The sequence below is a fragment of the Kogia breviceps genome, chromosome 2 (assembly GCF_026419965.1).
Source record: "Kogia breviceps isolate mKogBre1 chromosome 2, mKogBre1 haplotype 1, whole genome shotgun sequence".
Classification (NCBI taxonomy): Eukaryota; Metazoa; Chordata; class Mammalia; order Artiodactyla; family Physeteridae; genus Kogia; species Kogia breviceps.
The window spans coordinates 157,561,419-157,573,851 of NC_081311.1; the positions used below are offsets into that span (position 1 = coordinate 157,561,419).

Here is a 12,433-nt window from a genome sequence, read left to right on the forward strand (position 1 = left end):
AAGATGTTTTAGACACAGTAGTGCATAGGATAGTAATCTGATATGATAGGTCTGGGTATGACTAGTTTAGATTAAGAGTAATTCTAGAGTCAGATTTCTTAACTCTAAAAGAGCTCAATAATTGAAAGAGATATTGTAATTCATCAGAATGTGTAGATGACTAATGTTCAAGAGCAACTGCCATTAAGACACATGACTGACATTATCTGCATAACAGTTGACAGCAGCATCTGGTGATTCCTAACCAGACACATCATATATTACACTTATTGCACAATTGTTCTTAACATTCTTCAATTAGTAACATACTGTGATTTACCAACAAATTTCTCTGTGCCTTAGTCTTATAATATGGAGATGATAATGGCATCTATTTTAAAGGGTATTCATAAGAAATAAATGATTTAATACTATGTGGTTAACAGTAGATCCTTACATACAGTGAGGCTCAATAAATATGCATTGCTGTTATTGCTGCTGTTGTTGCTATCAGTTCTGTTAGGAATGTTTAACAATTTTTATTTTTACAACTTATATTTTATTTTCTAGCTACTCTGCTAAAAGCTAGAATGAAACAGCTGCCGGCAGCAACAGTTCGCCTCCTTTCAAGTTCTCAAATAATCACTTCAGTGGTCAGTGTCGTAAAAGAACTTATTGAAAACTCCTTGGATGCTGGTGCCACAAGCATAGATGTTAAACTGGTGAGTGTCCCTGAGATGCTAACAAGTACTTTTAAAGCAAAAAAGGGTTGGACAGATGTTTTCTTCATACGATTATTACCTTTCTTTTCTTTATATAACAGTGAATTATTCTTAGTACATTGAATCCTTTGTCTTGTTTAAGAGTAAATTCTTAAAAATAAGTTTTAATTTAGATCAGTGTTACAGTAACATTAAAGGAAATTATAAAGGAAAGCTTATTCTAAAGGAATCTATCACATAAAACATGAATTTAGTTTGTCCGTATTTTCTACAAATACTTATCCTTGGTTATTTGTGTTTACTTGTTTTATATATTCTCATTTGCATTTTGTTTTTTCTACCTAATCTTATTTCAGAACTGTGCCCCTTGTTGCTTCATAGTTTTCGCATTTTTAAATTTAAGTGCTACATATTAAATCATTTGAGTTAATAATGACTTATGACTCTTATTATGATTTATTACAATTAGTCTTCAGGTCTACCTGCCCTGTTATAAGTTACTAGCTTATGGAGGTAAGGTCTATATTTTTTTGTGTTCTCTATACCTGTCCAGTATCTGGTACATAAATGGTAAATAAATTTGAGTGAATGTAAGAATACATTTTTTGTAATTTCCTAATTATCAGATATTCATATTATTTCTGGTATTATGGCATTAGAAAGACTACTGATATGAATATCTTTGTAGGAAAGAGACCTTCCCTTTTCATATACATATGCATATATTATGTATATGTTACCCATTTGCTCCTTGTAAAAACTCTGTGAATTAGCTACTGCTATACTCATTTTATAAATAATTGAGGTTCTGAGAACTTTCCCAAAGTCACGTAAGTAGTAAGTACTGGAGCTGAGATTGTAATCCAGGTCTTTATGACTCTAAAACTCATTCAGGATCTTTCCTCTATGCCAGTGGTTTTCATAACATTTGGGTGCATCAGTAATTTTAGGGAGTCTGTTAAAACAGTTATTGGGCCGCAGAATTTCAGATTCTAGGTAGGGCCCCAACTTTGTGTTTCTAACAAGTTTCTAGTTGATGCTGAGAACTGCTGTTTTATAGTGTATCAAACTGCTACTTTGGTTTTAAATAATATAGTAAAAGCTTTATAAACATGAAAAAATTAAACCGAAAGAAAGACATTTTCTTTTTCTTAGACATTTTATGTAGTCAGTTCAGTCTGATTAGAATACAGTTGATAATGCTTAAATAGGATTATATAATTATATCTGACAAATTTAACTTAAGAATCTTAGGCAGGCAAACATACGCCTTGTTCTCAAAGTTCTTGGAAGAAAAACATAGTTTTTAGAAATAGTTTTACAGAGCCAACAAAAGTCCTCTTTAAAAAGTAAATTAAAATACATACACATTTTTATCCTGCTGCATATTTAAGTCTCTTGACATTTGCCAGTTCCTGCTTTGTAGAATTTTAGAATAAACAAGTCTGTTGCTTTACATAATAAGATCTGTTTTATTATAGTTTCATACAGTAATAACTGTTCTGACTAGGAATGTTTTCATAATTAGTAAATTAAACATGTAAATATTATTTTAAACATTTAAACAGATCTTTGTGTTATTTTACTCAGGTGTGTGGAGTTCTTATTTATATTGAAAGATTTGCATTGCCTGGAGTTCTTATTTATATTGAAAGATTTGCATTTCTATAGTTAATTATTTTTCTATAAAATGAAGCAGACAAGCTATTCCCAGAAAGATAATTTTTAGATCGAGGGAGAGATAAGAAACTAAATCTTAGGTGTCTCCCCCCAACACCTTTTATTTCTAATTTATCTAAAAAGTAATGACACAGTATTATATAATTTTAGGTTATTAAAAAGTATTATTTTTAAATAACAGAGTCATCAGAATTGTAGGAAGATTTTTTCTCCCTTTGTAACCTGCATTTAAGGCCACACAAATAAACTTTGTGAAGTAAAGCTTATGATAGAAGCTTACTACCAAATTTAGTATATGGTATCATAGAAAGTGTGATCACTCTAGGAATTTAGTCTTTGTATTTGTTATGTATGCATATTTTTAGTATTAAATTACCAATATTAAGCTATGATTTGTTTTTCTCCCTCCATTTTCAAATTAAAAACTCTGAGATTGCCAGTTAGCTATATTTTCTCAGCAGTCTGTTAGGTGACTATCTGCAGAAAGAAATTTAGAAAGTTATAGCAGATTTTTATTTATTTATAAAAGCAATAAGTAGTTCAGGGACAAAGTATTAAAAATCAGATTGAATAATGATGATTGGTAGACTCTTGGTGGATAGAACCAGCTGGTGTTTTTGATGGTGATGGTATTCTGTTTTATTTGAGAGATTATATATACAAAGGTGTATATAACTTAGAAGAATATTTCTGGGCAAGTTTAAACATAAATTTAAACATAAATGCCTATCATACTGAAATACTTCTAGGGAACCTTGAAGATCATACTGATTTCCTTATTTTACAGTTGAATCTGAGTCCAAGGAAAACAATAGTACCATAACTAGGAATTGGTAGAGTTAAGAATTTAAACTCTTACTTCTTTTTTTTTTTTTTTTTTTTAAACTCTTACTTCTTTAATGTTAAGTTTCCATAAAAGATAAATGACAAAACCATTTCACTTGTGTTACATTCTGTTTGTAAATGTGATAATAGTTTAATGTCCTTATATACTAAAAGTACTGTTTAACTTTCATAGGAGAACTATGGATTTGATAAGATTGAGGTGCGAGACAATGGTGAGGGTATCAAGGCTGAAGATACACCTGTGATGGCAATGAAGTACTATACCTCAAAAATAAGTAGTCATGAAGATCTTGAAAATTTGACAACTTACGGTTTTCGTGGAGAAGCCTTGGGGTCAATTTGTTGTGTAGCTGAGGTGAGGTAATTTGTATTGACTATTTGAGTGGTTTCATAATAACACAATATTAGAATTAAGAGACAACTCCCCCAGAATTTGGCAAAGAGGTTTTTTTTATTGCATAAAATACACATTTTATTGTGTAAAATATACATAAAATTTACTATTTTAGTCTTTTTTTTTTTTTTTTTTTTTTTTTTTTTGTGGTACGCAGGCCTCTCACTGTTGTGGCCTCTCCTGTTGCGGAGCACAGGCTCCGGACGCGCAGGCTCAGCGGCCATGGCTCACGGGCCCAGCTGCTCCGCGGCATGTGGGATCCTCCTGGACCGGGGCACGAACCCGTCTCCCCTGCATTGGCAGGCGGACTCTCAACCACTGTGCCACCAGGGAAGCCCTATTTTAGTCATTTTTAAGTGTACAATTTAGTGGTATTAAATACATTGAATTGTTGTGTAGGCATCACCACCATCCATCTCCAGAACTTTTTCATCATCCCAAACTGAAAGTATGCCCATTAAACAATAAACTTCTATTCTCCTTTCCCCCGTCCACTGGTAACTGGTAAGTATTCTGCTTTCTGTCTCTATGAATTTGACTGTTCTAGGTATGTCTTATAATTGAAAGCATACACTATTTGTCATTTTGTGTCTGGCCTATTTCACTCAGCGTAATGTTTTTAAGATTCATACATGTTGTAACATGTATTAGAATTTCATTCTTCTTAAGGCTGAATGATACTCTGTTGTATCCATTCATCTGTCAATGGACATTTGGGTTGTTCCACTGTTTGGCTCTTGTGAATAATGCTACTATGAATATTGGCGTACAGATGTCTGTTTGAGTCCTTGCTTTAATTTTTTGGGGTATATACCCAGAAGTGGAATTGCTGGATCAAATGGTCCAATAGTCCCCCCTTATCCATGGTTTTGCTTTCCATGGTTTCAGTTACCCCAGTCAACCACTGTCGGAAAATATTAAGTGGAAAAATTCCACAAATAATTCATAAATTTTGCACCATTCTGAGTAGCTTGATGAAATTTTGTGCAGTTCTGCTCTGTCCTGCCTGGAACGTGTATCATCCCTTTGTCTTGCATATCCATGTTTTATACACTACCAGCCTGTTAGTCACTTTCTAGCCATCTGGGTTATCAGATCTGTCAAGGTATCATAGTGCTTGTGTTCAAAGAAACCCTTATTTTACTTAATAATGGCCCCAAAGTGCAAGAGCAGTGATGCCAGAAATTCAGGTTTTCTCTTACTGTGCCTAATTTACAAATTAAACTTTGTCTTAGGTATGTATACATAGGAAAAAACATAGTATATATAGGGTTTGATACTAACTGCAGTTTCAGGCATCCATTGGGGGTCTTGAAACATGTCTCCTGCAGATAAAGGGGACTACTATAATTCTGTTTAATTTTTTGAGGAATGACAGAGTGTTTTTCAGTGTTAACATTTATAAGAGGAAAAAATGGTTTAGTGATCCCCTGACTTGGAAAAGTATTAAAATTAAACAGGTATCTTAACTATAAGCACTTCTCAGAGCATTTACTGTACTAAAGTGCATTGTGAATCTCTGAGGTTGGTGGTTTATAGTACAGACATTTCCTGCACGGTTGTGCTGTGGAATGCACTCTGGAAATACTACTCTAGTCAAAACAGATAACTAGACTGTGCTCTAGAGATGTGCATTGACTTGAGCTAAACCCTAGCTAGAACTTTACTGCACTTACTTGACTATGAAACTCTTTTATTGAGACAGATATCACTGTTATTCTGTTGTGCTGTGGAATGCACTCTGGAAACACTACTCTAGTCAATACAGACAACTAGACTGTGCTCTAGAGATGTGCATTGACTTGAGCTAAACCCTAGCTAGAACTTTGCTCTCCTGACTGCTAGATGTTTTCAATTTCTATGAACCCTTAAGTTCACTGCCTGACCCACTCCATTGCGTAGTACCAATTATACGTCACTGCCTCTGCCCTAAGTTACATAACTAGTTTGTGGCAAAGCCTATCTAGAACCTTGATCTCTTCATTTCCATGTATCTCAGTTATGTTTGATCACTGGTTTCTTTGTGCTGTACTGTTATTCTGTGTGTGTTAGGCTCTGTTTTATAGTGTGATAGTATCTGTGTGCGAGTGAGTGACATGGTAATTGTGAGGGTCTCTTTAGCTACCTAAAGAGTTTGCCAGTGGCTGTGTATCCTTTCTTTTGTGCTTAGGCTGGCAGACTCTGTTTGGGTGAGCGTGCACAGGTGCAGTAAAATGATAGGACTTTATACTTACTGTCCCAGAAAAGTGGCAAGGACATGAGATATTGTTGCTATTTCTTTATCTATTTAGTAGCCTGGTCTCCCCAGCAATGATATATTCTTCAGGCTTCTTTTGGTTTTCCCTTGGTCCTTCTGCCTTTAGAATGCTGGCAAAGTGTAGGTTTTCTGTTTTCTGTGGAAAGGGTCCCAGCTAGGTATTTGCTTACTCTTTGACTTCGGGGCTCTGTAAGCTGATGCCTATGTAAGAAAGAAAAATTGTGGGTTGGGGAACAGGTGGAGGTTGAAGTGGGAGGTTTTGCTATTCTGGCACAGAGGACTAAGGGCCCTTGCTTGTTAGAATCCAGATGTTCAGACATCACTAAAGAAAGAAAGACCTTGTCATTCGTTAAGTGCATTCTGCTTAAAATCTCTATCCAAAATCTAGCACACTGTGTGCTTTCTCTATCTTTCTCAGCTCTTGCTTTATTTAAAGTTCACTGAGTCTCCAAATAGATTTTAGGGAAGAGCAACTAGAGGGTACAACTGGCCATTGCCCATTTTTATCCCCAGAGACTGTGTATGGGAACCTATAGCCCTAGAATCTTGTACAAAGAGTCTGTTTTTAAAATGGGATGGGATTTGTACCAAGGAAGCTTTGAAGCTCCCAGTGCTAGTACTGTTGTTGGAGTTCTCAGTGGCTATTTTAGAAATCATATAATTTGTTTGAGAATAAAAGTATTTGCTTTTTTAGCTGTCGTCCAAATTTGGCAGATAGTTGTTAAGCTTTATTTTGGCAAGTATTGTCGAATAATATATTGTTCAGCATTTCTGTATTTTCTATAAGATGTATATAATAACCTTTCAGAACTGAAGTTGGTCATTATCAACTTTGTCTGCTAGGTGGCAGTACTACACTTAGTCTTTTAAAATACATTGTACATCAGCCATGATTTCTCCAAATTTTCACTGTAGTTCTGATTTTAGATGGCAGTTTTGCAAGTCCTTATCTTGTGATACTCTCTATCTTGTTTTTTTATTTGATTACTTAAGCCCACTTTGATATCCAGGTTTATTATTTTGCCTTGTTTTATTTTTGAAGCATTTGAATGCCTTAAGTATAAATATTTAAAGTAATTTTGTTCATCAAAATCACAAAAGGAATAAAAAAATTGTCAAAGTATCACAATAATAGAAAACTATAAGCTTTAAAAAAATTATGTTCAGTTTACATATTGCAATGTCAAGTGTTTATCTTAGAAAATATTCCAGTATTTTGTGGACTCTCTTGTAAGTCTTTGGGAAAATCACACATAGGGGTGTGTGTGTGTGTGTGTGTGTGTGTGTGTGTATGTATGTGTGTGTGTGTGAATATTTATGTATGTATACTTCAGATCAAGATTTAGACCATTATCAGCATCCTTGAAGTTTTCTGTCATGTCCCCTCCCATTTAGTACACCTCAAAGGTAATGGTTATTCTGATCCCTATCAACATAGATTAGTCATACCTGTACTTGAACTTGATCTGAAGGGAATCTTACAGTAAGTACTATTTTGTCACAGATTTTTTGATGATTTAGGTTTGATTGTTTCTTATACAGGGGACTCTTGTATTAGTAGTGGACCCTTACCCACCTCATACAGGGCAACCTGCATCCAAAGACTAGTTGATGTGGGGTTGTAAAGGCCTTATTCCAATTCAGAAGCAGCTCTGCCATGCTGTTTCTGCTCCAGAGTGCCCCCCTGGGGTCTGCCAAGGCCTTGTGACTGTGGCACAGCCTCACTTCTCTTTCTGCCCTGCCCCCACAAGTGATCATCTCTGGAGCACTCCCCAGTGCTGGTCTCCATCTCAGTCTTTTATGGTTTAGTTTCCTTATATTACTGATAAGGAAAACGAGGTCTTGTGAAGCCAGATGCCGGGTTTTCTCACCCCAACTTCAAAAAACAGTCTAATAATCAGTCGGCTAATATTACAGTATCTGCTGTATGCAGGGTTCTGTGCTAAGTAGTTTACTTCAGAGGAACTGTGCACAGTGAAGTAAATGGAATATGAAAATTGTGACCTGTTTAGAGACACATAATGTATCCATGGCAAAGCCAAAAATTCATTTACAATTTCATGCCTCTCAGTAGTGAGTTTTCCACAGTAGGTCATGCTGCTTTCTTACTAGCATGGTTTTTAAGGTATTTATAAGTTTAAAAATACCTCATATTAAAATAATAAATATACTCAGGCCTACAGTGCTCAATAGAGAGGTTATCAAGGGGTAGTCAAGTTGAAAATTATATGGGAGGGTTCTGAATAGTATTTCAGAAACACAGAAAGTAATACCTGGTTGTTAAGGTCAGTTACATATAAAAATTGTTATTCAGCAAGGCAAATTAATGAGTGCTTTTTTGGGGAAAAAATTCACTTTTTAAACAATATTCTTTTTTTTTTTTTTTTTTTGCTGTATGCGAGCCTCTCGCATTGCGGAGCACAGGCTCCGGACGCACAGGCTCAGCGGCCATGGCTCACGGGCCCAGCCGTTCTGTCACATGTGGGATCTTCCCGGACTGGGGCTCTCAACCACTGCGCCACCAGGGAAGCCCTAAACAATATTCTTTACCATTCAGAAAGAATTGAAGTTTCAGGTATAGAAGTTGCATGTTTATTTTATTTTTTAATTTTTTTGCATGTTTTTTAAAGGCTCCAACTTATTTTGAAAATCTTTGGATAGAGATTGCAGTTACATAATAAAAATTAGTGATTTGGTTATTTTATCTGCCAGACTAACTGATGTAGATAATTTAAAAGTCATACAGATGTAAATCAACTCAGACTTGGTAGATTGATAATATGCAGTTGGGATATAGTTTGTCACACTGTTAAACAGCTATCACCCAGAACTGTTGAAATTATTTTTTGTTAGATTAAAGATGTTAATAATTTTAGTTACAGAAAGAAAAAACTAAGTAGACTTTCAGCAAAATTGGCTGAAGAAATTTAAAATACATCAAATTCTGTTTTTTTATTTATACATTTTAAAAGAATGGGCAGTTTTCCTAATTTGTCAATTATAAAATGACTTCCAATCTTAAACAGTCCAAAAGAGTAAAAAAAAAAAAATTTATATCTACGAGTGATCTATTGGTATTTAAAACTGGAATTACTGCTTCCATAATTTGTGATGAAGGTGTCAGTGACTGAAACAAATTGATATGGTTTTTAAAAAGTCATATCATCAAGCATAACTTCTCTTGAAATTTATTGTTGTTTGTGGAGCAATAATTTTGGGATATTTGACAGTCTTCAATGTTAAATTCCTGATACTAATTACTAAGCATACTGACTAGAATGAGCTAGAGATAGTGAAAATCCTGTTTTGACCTGTTCATAAATTTTTTAAGACTCTTTGTATATATTCTTCCTGTTACATAATAAAACACACAATAAAAAATTTTATTTCCTTTTAGGCTGATATTTTGTATACATTATGTTAAAAATGATCTTTTTTTCCTCCAAGGAAATGTATGAGAAACTTGTAAGTTTTTTGAAATAGATTTTAAATGGAGGCTAAATTACATCTCAGTTTTCAGAGGAATACAGAACAGTTTTGATTTGTTTTGTTTTCTTCAAATTAGAACACAGTCTGGATGAAGATTCAGAAGCTTAATTATCATTACCAAGAGTTTAAATAAGAGAGTTGGCCAAAGGCATAAAACAGGTTGACTTTTCTGAGAGCCAATTTTTTTTTTAATCTATAAAGTGCAGATAATGCTTTGAGAGTTAAATGAAATAATATGTATTAAAGTATCTAGAATATGGTCATGTGCCAAGAAGATGAAAGTTATTTTTATTCTGGACTTGAATGTGAAAAGTAGCATGCGTCTGTATCACATAAGGTGATGGCGTCATCAGGCTTGCTCATTCTCTTGTTGGTAAGCAGTATTTCACCTTAACTTTCAAAGTTTATTCAGACTCCTCAACATTTTCAGGAAATCCTTTCTAAAATTTAACTGCCATTCCTAGCTAAATTCCTTCTAATTCTCACCAATGGTCTTTATTCTGTAGCTTAAGTTCACTTTTTTTCTCTTGTTTTTCCCTGGGAAGAATTAGAAGAGTTGCCAGCCATCCTCTTGCATAAAACTCATGTTTATTGATTCATTCATTCAAATTTTTTAAAGTGGTTATAATGTGCTGTGTGTTATTTTGATCTATCAAGTTCATTATACATTTTGTGATGAGATGATGAGGGATGTATAGATTTGTTTTTGTTTTATGTTACAGTAAACCTCCATAGCTTAAGGGGGGGCAGAATGAGAAGCTAAGTCATTCTGTTTTGAAGATGGGAGTTGGGGTGCCCTTATTTGTGGTTCCACATAACGAAGATGGGAGTTGGGGTCCCCTTATTTGTGGTTCCACATAGCTGTAAAAGAGTAGTAGAGGGAAGCCTCTAGCTTCATTCTGCTGTTTCCTGCTTCCTGTTCCACAGTGTAGGATACCTCCTGTGTCCTTTAGAGCCATTGTGGTAGGGCTTTAATTAGAATAGGCACAGGATTTTTGAAACACTTGGTGTATCCTGCTTCCTAAATAAATGCAGCCTTCTCACAAATAATAAAACTGCTGAAAGGAGAAAAGCCAGGGCCAAGATCTCCCTGTTGCTAGTCTCCCTCAGTGGAGGAAGGCTCTAAAATCATAGTATACAGTTATGCACAGGCAGGCAGACATACTCACACAGAGAAAGAAAAAGATATTTCAGTGATCCGTGCACAGTCCATATTTTAGCTGAATCATGAGGACCATTTACTTTAGTTTTCAGATTCATGTTTTTGTGCAAAGTATTTGTCCAAAAGTCAGCAAAAACAAAACAAACCCACAGAACCTTAATATGATTATCTTCAATAAATTTTTGTCAATAGAGGATATTTTTTTCTCATGAATTGCTAAGATACATCCTAAGCTTTTCAATTTACTTTCTTTCTAAAACATTGAGAAAAATTGTGCTTATCTAAAGTTTAAATGCTTTTATATAATTTTAACTTTGTAATAGTACTATAATTTCTTGAAACTCAGTAACTGGACCGGACAGTTTTTAATAACTGATAACTAATATAAACTCTAAGGACTTCTAAAACTTCTTTTAAAATAAACCTCTCATTTTAAAATTCTTTAAAATAAATTTATTTATTTCTTTTCTTGACACCACTAGATTCATTCACTGCCACAATTACTCAATGTCTCTAGTAGGAAGCACCAGTAATAATTTGTAATATTGGAGATGCTCCTGATGGTGGAGTTACTACAGATTCGAATGTGTTCGCTGCTTCACAGCGAACACATTCTGAACCTTTGCCTCGTCCAAAAAAAGGTTTCCTGCCTAGGACACAGGGTCATATGATGAAATGAACTCTTGAAATACAATTCCTTCCTTTGAGGAACACACTGTATTTCATGAATTTGTGCAACGTGCTTAGGTATGTTATCCTTCACTGTCTTTTGAAGTGAATTGCAAAGGATTTCCTATCTAAATAAATTTCATAGTACTCTAAACATTCTAGTTTTTAAAATTTTGACATTGGAAAACAATATTGTGTTCTCTATTTTTACCATAACATAAATGTTACATTATGACCACTAAGGTCCTATTTTGTTTTTTAGCACTTCAGTTTATTCATCTTGGCTGGAGTATATTTATTATTCACTAATGTGTTTAAAGGATGAACATGTTAATATCTGTAAAATGCTCTTAAGTAGTTAACACAAAAACCCACGTAACCTTATAAAGTATTAGCATCATCTTCAACTTATCATCACCGTCTTCTTAAAATGATAGTGTAATCATTTATTCAGGACCATCTAGCAAGCCACTGGCAGGGTTAGTACCAAAACTCAGAGTTTCAGGGCTGCCTTTGCTCAGTGACACCAGCTTTAGGCCAGGTGGCTAGCTCTTTGGAGAATAGAAATAGAATTCAGTTGACCTTGGCATTTTGGAGAAGTGGTTGGTTAAATGTAGAATTGTTTTTAAAGGGACAATCATAGAGTAATTAAATTAGAAACAGGAAAGAAAATCTCTAGCAATTTCTGTCTTCTTTGTTTTAAACAAACTTTGCTAGAGGAAATCACTGTTGGACACAATAGAGTTGGGATGTAGGTGGGAAGACTGAGATTGGTTATCAGGAAAACTTTTTTTTTTTTTTGTGGTACACGGGCCTCACTGTTGTGGCCTCTCCCATTGCAGAGCACAGGCTCCGGACGCATAGGCTCAGCGGCCATGGCTCACAGGCCCAGCCGCTCTGCGGCATGTGGTATCTTCCCAGACCTGGGCAAGAACCCATGTCCCCTGCATCGGCAGGTGGACTTTCAACCACTGTGCCACCAGGGAAGCCCCAAGGAAAACTTTTAAAATACAACTTTTGAACCATGGAATGTATTTTTAGAAGTAGTAGAATCATCACTTAAGAGTATACAGAGGCTCACAACTTTGTTTCAGGTACAACTCTTTGAGGGAACAGTTTGGACAGAAATAGCAGCCTGCAGCAATGAGCCTCTAAGGATTTTATGGACGTCACCCTTAGACAGAACCTAATAGACTCTACTAGTACTGTAAGCTAGAGAAACCAAATTTTTTTTT

The 12,433-nt window shown here is 34.9% G+C and overlaps 1 protein-coding gene across 4 annotated transcripts in view; it reads left to right on the forward strand.

Moving 5' to 3' along the window:
* The window catches only part of PMS1 (PMS1 homolog 1, mismatch repair system component), a 98,494-nt gene that overhangs the window by 4,752 nt on the left and 81,309 nt on the right, over positions 1 to 12,433 (forward strand). For 3 of the 4 annotated variants that reach the window (XR_010839152.1, XM_067026450.1, XM_059052546.2), the window contains exons 3-4: positions 550 to 701; positions 3,400 to 3,582. Coding sequence is in view for 3 of the 4 variants with exons in the window: in XM_067026450.1 (XP_066882551.1) it covers positions 570 to 701; positions 3,400 to 3,582 (315 nt within the window). In the remaining variant the exon portion in view is untranslated. The remainder of the gene's footprint in view (positions 1 to 549; positions 702 to 3,399; positions 3,583 to 12,433) is intronic. The other variant, XM_067026451.1, reaches the window with a different exon arrangement.